The sequence below is a fragment of the Aulonocara sp. 'chitande type north' Nkhata Bay genome, linkage group LG19 (assembly GCF_057382095.1).
Source record: "Aulonocara sp. 'chitande type north' Nkhata Bay isolate Kocher_YH1m ecotype deep benthic linkage group LG19, A_spYH_male_GT1.1, whole genome shotgun sequence".
Taxonomy (NCBI): Eukaryota; Metazoa; Chordata; class Actinopteri; order Cichliformes; family Cichlidae; genus Aulonocara; species Aulonocara sp. 'chitande type north' Nkhata Bay.
Window position 1 is genome coordinate 15,956,737 of NC_141362.1, and position 14,236 is coordinate 15,970,972.

General features: G+C 41.4%; 1 protein-coding gene across 5 annotated transcripts in view; it reads left to right on the forward strand.

Annotated features, from left to right (window-relative positions):
- The window catches only part of ralgapa1 (Ral GTPase activating protein catalytic subunit alpha 1), an 88,959-nt gene that overhangs the window by 58,907 nt on the left and 15,816 nt on the right, over window positions 1-14,236 (forward strand). For all 5 annotated transcript variants that reach the window (XM_086275902.1, XM_086275903.1, XM_086275904.1 and 2 more), the window contains 2 exons: window positions 1,062-1,220; window positions 2,268-2,395. In XM_086275902.1, coding sequence (XP_086132028.1) covers window positions 1,062-1,220; window positions 2,268-2,395 — 287 coding nt within the window. The remainder of the gene's footprint in view (window positions 1-1,061; window positions 1,221-2,267; window positions 2,396-14,236) is intronic.

A 14,236-nucleotide genomic window follows, 5' to 3' on the forward strand; every position in this document is an offset into this window, starting at 1 on the left:
ATCTCGGGATCTCGCAAAACTATCTCGGGATCTCGCAAAAGTTTTAGCCGCATTCTTCCCGTTAGCTCGAAGCTAACGGGAGGTCGAGACCCACTACAGCCGGGAGGAACATCGCTTTCCCGGCAAATCGTGCCTCGACCTCCCGGTCGGCTTCGAGCCGGCGTCCGAAGAATGCGGCTAAAAGTTTTGCGAGATCTCGCAAAAGTTTTGCGAGATCTCGCAAAAGTTTTGCGAGATCTCGCAAAAGTCCGTCTTAATTTTTTTTTTCTCCCATGTCCCCTGCGGGGCTCCGTAGTAACTCATCTCTCTGATGGGCAGCAGTAAGCTGACAGTTGACTGTAAGGCCTCACCTTCACTAGTTCCAGTCTTTGAACTGGACTAGCTGATAAGTTATAGGCACTAATGTATGTAACGGGTAGTGTAACATAAATCCCACCATGTGTAAAATACAGTATGTGATGTCTACAAACCAAATTACATCATTAAACTTTGCATCCCGGTGCACTATTTAATTAGTCATAAAAGTAACTGCAGTTAAACATTTAAAAGGATCTGTCTTCAGCGTGTTTGTCTCATGGCCGAGGACAAGACTGGCAGCTATCAGAAGGTGTGTACAGAGACCTCTGTACACACCTTCTGGAGGACAACCCCCACCTGCCACCTCCCAGAGGTGGCAGGTGGGGGTGTGTGTTTTGGCAGACATCAAGGTTAATGACTGAGCTGTCACCAGCCCCGACTGTAGTCGGCGTGGGTGTGAATCTCACACACAGTCAGAGGATCACACACAATCCCATCTGTCTTCGAGCCCCTACTCCATCTTTCCGGGGCTTCACTTTGTCTTGTTGTCCACTCTCCATCTTCACACACGCACTCCATCACGGCCAGGGCCACCTAAACCACATATACACACAGACTTCAAAGCCTTGGGGTTATGATGGATACAGCCTATCCAGCTCCGTTTGCAGATCCCTCTCGGTCAATGTTGGTGTTTGAGTAATAATGTATATTTTTCTTCCATTTTGATTCTATTAATTTCTTTTCTTTCTTTTTTGCCTCTCCAGCTCAGACATCTTGGCAACGACGAAGTCCACATCGTCTGGTCAGAACATTCCAGGGACTACCGCCGCGGGATCATCCCCACTGAGTTCGGAGATGTGCTAATCATCATCTACCCCATGAAGAACCACATGTATTCCATCCACATACTCAAAAAACCAGAGGTAAACACGCAGGACTAGGCAGTTGTTCCTTACACACAGACCTTTAAAGCTCATTATTAAAACCTGGCATGGTAATTTAACTGCCCCCTGAGCTTATCACTGATGGCTATCTGTGTCACCTTTTGTGGGAATTGTTGGCCAATCAATGTAATCTTTCCCATTATCAGTGGCAGCAGTGCCAAATTAAAGGAAAAATCGAAACACTTTTCTAAATGCAGCCTTTTTTAGCTGTATTTGTGGCAAAGCAACAATGAAATGTTAAATAAGTGAAATGTTCACTTATTAAAAGTCTTACTTAGTTAGCCATTTTTGTATTTTTTTTTTTATACTTAGACTTGTGTGGATTTGGGGAAAATTTGGTTGGAGAAAAAAAATGAGAACAATATTTGGTCCATGATTTTATGTTTCCTACCAGACCCCACAGATATGCATCCAGATTGACTAACAATCCTAGAGAGAGTCTTGCCCCAAGTCTTTCTGATCTGGTTAATGTATCAGTCTAAAGCACACAGACATTAATACCACAGCACTGATGGCATAACTCTATTTCAAACAAGCCCTAACACAATAAAATGCTGCTTTTTTTTTCTCTGTGACATAGATACCACAGCACTAATAACATAATCGTATTCTCTTTCATTCATTCTGCAGGGAAAAATATTGAATTATCATGAATCCAAAAACAAGTTAGATAAGATATTCCCTTTGTTGTTGTCCTGAAAGCACATGTATTCGGCCACAGAGCGCATGGCTTGGAGACCTGGTCCACAAATAAACTCAATAAAAGTCCGGCATTAGTTTCTTTGGTGGATTCCACAAGCAAAGCATTGAATTATATGGGAAAGTCAAAGCCTGAATCAAATATTGTATCATTACAAAAATCTGTGGCGTCAATCATTACTTGTCAGGGTCGGTTCAGTAGAACTGAGTAACTCCCACTGTTTCATAAAAATCTAGACTTTTCAGGGTTTTCTTTAAAAAAAAAAATCTAATTTGAACTATATAAAGGAATAAACGTGGATTTAATGCCAGTTTTGTTCTCTGTAGGTTCCTTTCTTTGGTCCGCTGTTTGATGGAGCCATTGTGGACATGAAGATTTTGCCCACCATGGTGAGAGCGACAGCTATCAACGCGAGCCGGGCCCTTAAATCCCTCATCCCTCTCTACCAGAACTTGTATCCTTTAAAACCCTCATATGAAAATTTAGGATAAAAAGGCAAAGGTAGGATGCTGAAAATGAGTTTTCTCTCTGGTTTTTCTCTTTTCTTGTGTTATATTAGCATATTATTTATATTGTTATGTATTATGTTTGCGTTTTAAGAGATATTTAACCTCACAAGACTCTTTTGCCACAAACTTCAGGAAAAAAAACTTCATTCAAAACTCAAAGGTCTGCAGCACGTGGATTTATGCTATTACCAGCTCTCTGTTTAGGTCTGAAGACTTCAGCTATTCCTGCACTTTGCAAAGTTTTAAGTATCAAGGTGAACGAGAGTCACACCAAATACATATCTAATTTCTTTCTTTCTTTTTTTCCAAATGATTGCTCAGAAGAATTCAGGGGAGTATTTTATTATTATTGGCCTGAAAGAGTTTGCAAAACACTTTAAATATCACTGTGTCTAACCTTCACTGAAACAGGTAGGCTTGCTGACAGCTGACAGCATATCGTCCTTTGCAGCCTCGTGCAGAAAAGGCCTTCAATCTCTTTTTCTTTTGTACTGTGGTTGTAGCTTTTTTAGTGTTACATTAAACTCTTAAGTCCACTAAATGCAGTCTAAAACTATTTTTAGCAGTTTTGCATCACCTTGATATTTATTTATTTATTTATTTATTTATTTAATTTTTTATGACTTGCCCTGTCATCCACAATTCCACATGCTCTCAAATGATGAGATGTTTTAAAAACTTACATTGAAGTTGTGAGAATGTCGTTTTGCTGTGTGAGCTTTTGAAATCGTTGCACGTGTGAGTGTGAGAGAGAATGTTGGGTTGGAGGATTAAGAATAGCAGATCAATGTCCAGTGCTGTGCAGCTTTCAGAATATGAGAGCTCGTTTGATAGAGCTGCATTTAGTTGCCTCTGAAGTGCTATATATCAAGTGTGCGTGTTTACCCGTGCGTGGCCAGGCAGAGAAGATTGGGATGCACATTCGGAGGGTGTGTATATGTGTGTGTCTGTGAATCCGTGTGTGCAAGGAGAGAAAGGCAGACAGACAGGTGTGCATGCAGTCTGTCTGCCTGATCCGAAGCGATGGTTTGGAAGAAGCCGTGGTCGATAATTATCGATGACTCTCCTCTCTAATGCTGTTCCTAAATGAGAGGCTTTGCTCTCTGGTCTCAGAGACACACAGCCAGATAAGTATCCACATTCATACACACTCTTGATTACACTTACATGGACACAAGAGGTACAGAAATCCAAGTGAATCAATATAAAAACATGCAGATTAATTAACATTTTTCAACCAATATTTTTTTAAAGAAAGACTGTGAAACTAAAAAACAAACAAACACAAAAACCAAAACAGTAATTGTCCCCCATGTCTGTGTGCATATCTTTGTGTTCTCTCTTTTCTTTGTGTTCAAAACTGCCTGATGACCAATTAAAGGAAAAACATAATCACTTCCTGCTGTGACAAAACAAATTTCCCACGTGTGGGACTAATAAAGGTTATCTTATCTTATCTTATCTTATCTATTCCCTACAGTGAGAGGATCCGGTGGCTCCGTTTTGTCGTGAGGGACTTTGTGCAGACATGCTTTGGTTCCACTTGTCCCTTTGAAAGAGAATCGTCAATACAAAGTTTTTCTGAGTGATCACCTTCATGCTGAAAAACAGGTGCTTTTAACTTCTAGGCTGAACGATTGTAATTCCTTATTTATTTATTTATTTTTTTATTTCTACCAGAATGCTGCAGTGAGATGACTAACATGAAGTGTTTAATTCAGTATTAAATTTGAAATCCTTCTCTTCACATGCAAAGCCCGAATGTCCCCATTATATCTCAAAGACCCCAAAGATACCTTAGTATCGGTGTAGAGCCACTTTGCTCTCAGACTGCAGCCTAACTTGTGTTTCCTATGTTTCCCAAGAGTAGAGCCTTTTGGTATCAGGCAGCTTCAGTTATCAGACTTTGTCCAAGTCATCCAGTTCACCTGGAAGGTGCACACATGTGGGGGATTTGGCACTGAGGTGTTAGACATTATTCTGAGGGAGAAAATCCTTTGAAAGATTGGTGTTCATCCATGCAGTACAGTTCCAGAGCCTCTGTGATTCAGGGTCAAAACTGCTTGGAGCTGTTCTGGTGGCATGTGGCATCACTTCCCCCCCACCTTTACTTTGTCACCTGCCCTGTACATAGTGCAGGTGATGAAAGATGGTGGACCATGTGGATAGACGAGGGAAAGGACAGGGCGAGGAAGCCATTTCGCTCTGCTAGTGATACACAGGCTGTTAGGCTCAGTGTGGGGCTGTAGCTCGTGAGCAAACACCCCCCCTCCCGACAGCTTTGTGTAGGTGTATGTGCGTTTTTGTGCGCCCACTGCTTCTTCCCCACCTTCATGTCTGTTTGTGTTTTTTGTGTTACTCCAGCAATCTTGAGCGAGTGTGCAGACATGTAGACACCTCTGCTAGCGTCCACATGTCCTGCGTTTCCGTGCGAGACTGTGTGTGCATGTCCGTTTACCCACTGCGCACGTTTGTTTGTGAGCATGTGCACTTGGTGACACACTTGTGTCACGCATGCTTGTTTTGGGGTGTTTGTGTGTGTCTGAAAGTGTCCTGGCGCGTATCGATTGGTGGTAGCAGCAGGCCGATGTCTCTGACAGCCTGAATTACAGTAATCAGTCATTATTGACTCCCCATCTCTGTGCTACACACACCACTCTGCTCCTCTTATCTGTCTCTCCACCTCTCCCTCCCTTTGTGTCCCCCACTTCTGTCACTCCTTTCCTCCCTCCCTCCCTCCCTCAAACTCTGGGACCATCTATCTTTACACTCACATCCCTGTACGTCTTCTTGTGGCCTTTTCCACCTCCTCCTGCTTCTATCTCGTATCTGTGGCCCTCATCATCTTTTCCTCTATCTTCCTCCCTAATTCTGTCCCTGCATTGTCTCTCTTGTCACTCTAATTCCTTTATCTTCGCAAATCCTTTTTTTCTATCTCTGTCGTACTGTCTGTTTTTCATCTTTTTCACATTTATTACTTTTCGTTCTTCATTCAGTTTTTCTCCCCCAGATCTTTTTCTTGTCTGTTCATTCTCATTGTCCTAAAGTGAGGGAAAGTCGCTTCATGATGTAATAGCAACCCTTTAAGACAAACTTTTCTCAATAATATTTCCCTGTTGGCATTTTTCTTCCAGCTAGGTCCCCTCAAGTATGAAGGACTGCAATAATAAAAAATAAATAAAGTAAAAAATGTGTAAATAAATTGTTAATAATAATAATAATAATAATGGATACTTTATTGATCCCCATGGGGAAATTACTTGTTTTTCTCTGCATTTGACCCATTCACTCTGTGAAGCAGTGGGCAGCCCACTAAGCAGGCGCCCGGGGAGCAGTGTGTAGGGACGGTACCTTGCTCAGGGGTACCTCAGGGTAGCCGTTAAGTGGATTCAAACCGCCGACCTTCCGATCATGGGGCGACCACTTTACCTACTGAGCTATCCCTGCCCCTTACTTACTTAGTTACTTAGCTTAATTACTACGTGCCTCAGTTCTCATCATTAGGGCAATTGAAGGCCCTGTCGTTATGAAATGCAGTGATAGATATAGAAAAGAATGCATTATGTTCAGAAGCTAATGCAGAAATAAGGGCATAGACTTAAAAATAATAATAATTTCTTAAATAAAGCAGGAGTCTCGAGATATATATATATATATATATATATATATATATATATATATATATATATATATTAGGGGTGCAACGATACACAAAATTCACGGTTCGGTTCAGTTCGATACTTTGGTGTCACGGTTCGATATTTTTTTGATACAAAAAAAAAATGTTCATGCCTTTTTAATTTGTCATTTATTAAAATTATAAATATATATTTTAACACAAAAGTACAGTTTTTAAATTTAACCCTAACCCTTGTGCGTGTTGTTTTTTAGCTCGTCATATTGCAGCCACAGAAATTCTTTTGTCCATGAAACCATAAAGCTGCACTTTCTTTTTGCCTTATAGTCTGATTTGTCATAACTTCTCCGTTTTGTGGTAAGCTTTTCTTTGGCTGTCACTTCTTCACCCTGACCTGTCTTATTTGGCTCAGCAGAACTAAAATATATATCTGTCTGTGAAGGTTCTCAATCATCCAGGTCATCGTAGTGAAATATATATCCTGCCGCACTCACATAAGCTCAGCGATTCTCTGCGCGATCAACCTCTCACATGTTTAAGCTGCGGGAGATTTCACTTGTCATGTTTGCATAGTAAGCTAACAATTAATAAGACGATGTCAGAGGAATTGGTGCACAAATTATCATCACTCACAGATCAGTGCTGTCGCTCTCTATACACAGTTCGCGCGATTGCAAAGTGAAAGCAAAAAAACAAGCGCAAATTCAAACACGATTTCAATATGTCACATATTGACAGTGGCTCACCGATGCCAATGACATAATTACCCAGCTACATTTCTGAAAGAATGCAAAAGCATTGACATATATTTTTTCTTCCTACAATAGCCCGACAGGCAGGGCAGAGATAGCCCCGGGACGTCGGGCTAGCGATATTGCGAGCCCTGTATCTGATTGAGGAATCACTCATCTTTGGAAAAGAGAGTTTATTACAGAGAAATGTCTCTTTCCAAAATAAAAGCTATACTATCCGCTTCTTCTGGGCTATATTCTCAGCAGCATATTAAACATATCAGGTCTCCATAAGGAGAATCCTGTGCTAACAGCTGTCTAAATGACTCGGCTAAAGTTTGTAGCATGCTTGTTGTTTTTGTCTTTGCACTAGGATGATGTCGGCGTAAATGTGCAGTCATATTCGTTGTGTTCCCACTAGTGCTTTCAGGTTAATCTCGTTGAAATAACCTTAACGCCACAACACGGCAAATCTCCGTTAACGAGCTACCCTATACAGAGGGGCTAGACGGCCAACACGTTAACGAGCTAACTGCGCTAACACACTAGCTCCCACCCATGTAATTGAGCATTGCATGGCACATCCAACATACTGTTTTACTTTAGTCCATGACTCGCTTACCTTCAGGGTCATACGTCACATGAAAACCAAAATAATTCCAAACGCCAGATCTGAATGAGGGTGGGGAGGTCCACTTCTGTCTCGCTAGCTTGCCCTGCGCTCTTCCTTCTGACCATGCTGTCTGTGTTGAGCGCTCAGTGAATCTGCGTTCGACTACTCCGCCTAGGCTGCACTCTCGAGCCTAGGCGGAGTAGTCAAATGCAGATTCACTGAGCGCTCAACACAGACAGCATCGTCAGAAGGAAAGTTGATAAAATAAATTACAAATTTTGTATTGTTCTTTTTTTTTTTTCTCCCCTTTGGTTTTCTTTCTTTCTCTCCCCCTCTTTCTTTCATTCTTTCCCCCTGTCCTATCCCACAGTCATGTCTGTCCCGTTTGCAACTGAAAATAAAATAAATTCATAATTATAATAAAGGTCAATCAAATGGACCAATATGATGATCCACTTAAAATAAATCCTCTTGGCATCTTTCTTGGCCTCAAGACAACAATTCTGATGGCTATAGATCCAAACGGGACACAAAAAAAAAAAAAAAAAAAAAAATTGAAAAAAATTGTATTGTTCGATACATATGTGTACCGAACCGAAAGCACTGTATCGAACGGTTCAATATCGATACGAATATCGTTGCACCCCTAATATATATATATATATATATATATATATATATATATATATATATATATATATATATATATATATATATATATATATATATATATAGGTAAATTAATACAAAGGTAAATAAATGCAGTGCATTTTTAAAAAGTATGAATATATAATTTATGTTATAAATTAATTCATGCATATTTTTAATTTTTACTGTTATTCATCCGTTTAATGTCTTGTTTATTTGTTCTTAAGGGGGGCTTTACAACAATTACAACATACCTGGCCAAGCAACGACATCTTGGGTCTTAAAAAAAGCCTCTATAAGGGGGCGTAATACAGCACATTTCTAACCTTAAAACATTTAAATGTTACATTTTGCCACTTGAGATCAAATGTAAATCAGAGCAAAACACTTTTTCATGGGTGCAGTAGTTGTTTTGTTGTTGCACTGACCCAGGTCTTTGTGATAAGTTGTGTTTAAAACGACACAACAGCTTGTGCTACGATGAGCATCTTCATCTCTCTGTGGCGGCTGCAGTGATCAAACCTTTTTCCAGCTGCGGTTGGTTTCATTGCTTTGTTTTGTTCAGCTATTACAGAAAAGGAAGCTTCACACAAATATACGGATCATGCCTTTTTCTGTGTTTCAACCATGGTTCCTTTTTCCCCCCTGATTTTCAGCTGTTGTTGAATATTTGCAAGTGGCTTCCTGCTCAGAGTGAATTAAACTGTTTGGAACATTTATTCTAACATGTGGTTTGTGGAACTTGAACTACATCTCCAAACGTTGATTCTGTTCATCTGGACGTAGCGTTTTCAGTGGGAGAAATGTTTCGTCACTCATCCAAGTGACTTCTACAGTCTCAGCTGACTGCAGGTTTCCCCAATCTTATAAACAGTACATTTGCCTAATGACTGAAACCAGCCCACTCCTTCATCATGATTATGCAAATTCTCATGACCACTGATCAACTTGAACTACATTTAAAAAATAATATTAGTAGCCCATGCTTTGTATTCCTGTCATTCAGTGTTATAGAAATCATTTGAGACTCCTAATGTCAAAAAAATTAAAAGAAACTAAAATGCTTGTGATATGTTACATCGAAGATTATGCATTTGTTGGCAAATTTTTGCCCCATATATGAGGGACCAGAACCTATGAAATGGACTTAATATTCTGGTCATTATGACCAGAAATGAGTGTCTGAGCTCAAAAACTCATCAGGAAAGTGTTTAGAGATCAGGGCCCGAGGCCTTTTTGTCCTCATATTCTTCTACAGGAGCAGGAGTTTCTTTGCAACCACAGGTATCTCCCCCTGGTGGTTGTTGAAAGGATTACAGGTTTATTAAAGGTTTAAGACCAGTTTCATTGGCTTCCCTTTTCTGACCTTTTGTACTGAATGTGGTTGGGCATCAAACAGTTTGTCCAGCTTAGCAGAAAGGCTAATGTCAGTTAGCACTAGTAAGTACTGCTAGCGGTCATCGTATGGTAATCTCATTCTTGATCTGCATGTTTTTGTTTTAGCAAAGATTTTACGTCAGAAGACCTTCCTAACCCAACCCTCCCATTGGTGTGAGCTTGGGGCCAACGCTCGCATGTGTACACTGGTTTTCTGACTGTAGAGTAGTTGAGATTTGAAGAGAGATGAATGATTCATATCTTCCTGACATACCTGTGAATTCGGCAACACGGAATACATGAGGCTTAGATGTCCTTGTGTATGAATCTCCTTCAGTTCTGCATAAAGCTTCAGCTGAGTGCTGCATTGTAACATTGACTGATAGGACCTCGCTGAGGGGCTGACACAGAAGCAAAATGAGAGAAGGTTGGCAAGACAAAGTATGTCAGTGTTAACTGGCATTTTTCTCGTCTTTCTTTCCCGTTCTCTCTCTCTCCCGCTCTCTCTCTGTCTGCCTTCTTCCCTCTCTCCCCCTCTCTCTGTCTCTTGGCCCTCAGGGCAGTCCATCTGCCTTTTCTCTCTCTCTGATCTTTCATTCACCGTGACCAGAGCCATCCAAAACCACACAGCACACTCACACACAGGGTGCCAGGCTGCTGGGGCAGCTGTGTGTAAGCACAGCTCTATCTCACATATCAGCTCACTGCAGCAGCAGAAGCAGTCCAAAACTCCCCAACACATGCATGCACACACTCTTCATATAGGCCTTACTACACTCGCACGTGTCACGATGAACAATAACACAAAGCTGGTATTAGAAACTTCCCTTCTCTTCCCGCTGATGACTCGTGTTAGCACACACGCAGCCAGTCTTTAGTCACGTAAAGAATAGCCCATCAGATTGGAATCAGTCCTCCTGAACTTATAGATTAGACCAGATAAAAGTGTGGAGCAGACTGCTGGGTATCATCGCTCTTTAAGCGACACCAGCGTGTCGGGATCCAGATGTGATTTGCGTAGCCCTACTGTAGATCATCTCTATCACAATTCCCTTGGATTTATTACTGGGGAAAGTTGCGAAGCTGTTCGTAATTAACTTTAATGTTTTTTACCATTACTTTTAAGACTTGAAAACATGGGTTACAGTGCATGTTTGCAAGAATGCTTTGCTTTTGATATTACCCTTGTGAATGAAGAAAGCATGCACCATTAGAGGTGGGAAAGTCATATGTCAGCCTGCAGCATAAAACCTGCTTTTTTTATGTGCCTGCTTGTCCTTGACTAAAGTAATGTTGATTTCATGACAAAAAGTTGAAGTAAACCTTTAGATCGTGGCACTTTGAGTGGGTGTAAAATTCATTTGATTCTCATTATTAAAAGATCTTAAAAAGTGTTTCAGCCCTGAAGCTTTCATGTAGCAGTCTCCTGTGTTTATAGTTACGAGTCCTCAAAATGTTAAAAACTGACATGAATTATTTTTTAAAAGCACAAAATTTCAAAACAAACCATAGTAGGAAGGTAAAATTTTGTTTGTTGTACCAAACACAAAATCAGCTGAGTGTGAAAGTGGAAACTTGATCTCTAAATCTGATGCTTTTTATAAGAGGTGACTTGAATCTTTACCTTATTGAGTAAAATCTGTTTTCCAAGCTAAAGTTGAGTTTTGTGACCGTGAGTCCGTCTAAGCAGAGTCATCATGCTGGCCCACTGGTCACCTAGCTGCAACTACTACAGCTGCTCTACCATCTGATAACACCGTGTTGCGGTGTGTGTGTGTGTGTGTGTGTGTGTGTGTGTGTGTGTGTGTGTGTGTGTGTGTGTGTGTGTGTGTGTGTGTGTAAGAGTAGGCTGTGGCCATCCTCCATCTGCTCCTGTGTGATTGTGGTTTTTGGGGAACAATGTTGGAGAGACACTAAGCTGCTATACACACACGGACACACACACACACAGGCTGCCAGCAAATGTTTGTGTGTGCATGAATTTTCAAATATATCACCTAACCATTTACACTTACACAAAATGTAAACATGAAGTGCATGTGTATAAACGTTACTTTCAGGATTAAAGGGTGTGTGTGTGTGTGTGTGTGTGTGTTGGTTGTGTGGGACGTCCCCTCTAGTAGTTGATTGGCAGAGATAGCTGCACTGAAGCTGGGGTCAGCATATGGCTCAGTATGATAGCGATGCTCTGTTTTTAGTGTGTGTGTGTGTGTGTGTGTGTGTGTGTGTGTGTGTGTGTGTGTGTGTGAGCGTCATTGCCTTTCTCTCGCTTTCACACTCTGTTCCCACTGAAATGGTGGCAGCTCTGGGCATGTAGCGCTATTATCCCCCATATCCACACACACACACAGACACACACACACCAAGGGCAGCCAAACGCCTAGCGGCCTGCCTGGCTTCTCTTTGCCAACTCCCACAATAGAGCCTATTGTCCCAGTAAGGCTACAATCTGCTGTGTGTGACAAGGATGTGTGTGTTTCTCACCACGGTAGAAAGGTGAGGGCAGAGCCTTACAAATTGAAGACATTTTCTTATTGCTGATGCTGAAATGGGGTCATGTTATCCTTAACCTCCCGCAGGCTCCGCTGCACCCGTCAGACACTGGAGAAGCATTTCTTTTGATCTAAAAGAAAGCTGCACCAATGCCTGCGTCATGCTCTCACTGATAAATCTATCACAAACGTACATTTAAAACACTTGGTGAAAAAGTCTTCCATGAGTAAAGCTGCTCCATGATTTAAAATCTGGATGTAAATGAGCATACAACTCTGCGGTGCATGAGGAGCTTCTGCTGGCAGATTGACAGAAATCAGTGCCACACATTGAGTGGCACATACACAATCAGGATTAGGCTAAGGGTCTGTGTATTAGTGCGGGTTAGGGGTAAGGAAATGAATATAAGTCTGTGTGTATGCTTGCAGAGGGGGAGGTGATGGTGGTTAATTGTTTCCCGTCGGGTAGTTAGAGGAAATGAAAAGGGGTGAGGAGGAGGGGTCACGGCTAATCTCTTTCCCATCTCCTTGGGGAAGTCTGTGTGTATGTGTGTGTTGCTTCTAGGATGACTGCCTGCTTCACAGTCACATATTAGCGCTATGATTTCCAAACACTTGAAAGTGGACAGATGTTACAGTTAACATGTGGCCGTGTTTGAGTTAAAGAGAAGTTATTCCCAGGTGTTTTTCAGTTGAATTTCACTGATTATTTTGAAAGCTTAATTTTGTACTTTTGACTGCTTCCTTATTTCCCAAGAGGTCGCCACTGTGGATGGATACACATATTTGATTTTTTGCATCCTTCCTGATGCAACCCTCCCGTTTATCTGGACTCAGGCTGTTCTGGCCCCCTGAGGATGGATGTGTGTTTCCTTCTAGTCTCAAACCAGAAATCTTTTGCATCTCAGGCACATACTTTTGCTGGTTTTGGTTGTACCTCATAGACTATGATATTATGCATGAGAGAAAAAACATTTAGAGACTCCTAAATACAGAAATCTATGTGGTATTTCTCCCTATGGGTGGAGGGATAAAATGATCTTTACATCAGCAGTTTAGGTGGCTTTTAGCAAATTTGACTTATTTAGATGACGTTTAAATTTACAGTAAAGCCTTTAAACTTAAGAGCATATTTCAACACATTTTATATTTCTATTCTAGACCTTGACTAAACTAGGTTTGCTTGATTAGGAGCTGTTTTAGTTCCTCCTCCTTTAAGGCTGCTCACACTTTAAGCTACACCAAATGAATAATTGTTTTGGGATGAACCGCTTATGCTTTGAAGTTGGATTTTTTTTTCAGTCCCACAGGTGCATGAAATTAAGAACCTAAAAATGCAAGCTGCCTTTACAAACATTGGTGGAGATATGATTTGTTCTAAAAGAGCTCACTGAATTTTGTGGTACTGAATTAAGATGCCAGTGTTACAACAAGTCAGTTTGTAGAATTTCTAGGAGGGAGTAAATTTCACAATCAGTTGTAAGTAAGACAGATCACATAAAACTACAACGTCCTGTGTATCTGCTGAGTTCCTTTCTGTGGTCTGCTTGTAGATCCACTAACCACTAAGCATTGCCGTTATGGGTTGCGTCCTTCTCCTATATGCTATTCCAGTATTGCTCTGTCTCCAGCTTTGGTGGGGTTGTTCTCATAGTGTTCCCCTGCTACTGGGAGTACACCATAGATGGCTTAGTAGAGTACAGCTGGTTTATTGTCCTGCCTTCCAACTTTCTAGTATACCTCTTTAAGCTGCTGTGAGTGTTTGGCGGTTTTTAAGGCCTCAGGTTTAGGCAGCTTGCTGTGCTTCTTAGGCACCTTCTTCATCTCTAGTCTTCTTCTCCATGGAGGGTACTGCTCCTTGTGAGGTCATCTTGAGGTCATCCGAGCATTGTCGCGGTGTAGATTTTGATGATGGTCACAGCAGAGCAGCGTGACTAGCAGTCAATACATAGGTGTCAATTATCAAAGCTGATGTGCATTACTTTAATGTTACTCCTGCCTCGTGATGGGTTTTTGGGCCTAATTTCCAACATTCATGATTCATGTCGTGACTGACTGAGCGGGCGAGTGTCTGTGTTTGTGTGCAAGCATACATGCTTGTCACCGAGAGCTGTGCAGACACATGAGCCGCAGCCATCAGTGGCTTGATCACACCTTGCTGGAGCAGGCCCCCCTCTGACTGGTAAACAAGCTAATCTGCAGTTGTGTGTATGTGAGTGTGTAAGTGCGTGAATGCGCTTTGTGGCCGGGTGTGTGAATGTAAGTTTCTTTATGTGATAAGGTGTTTA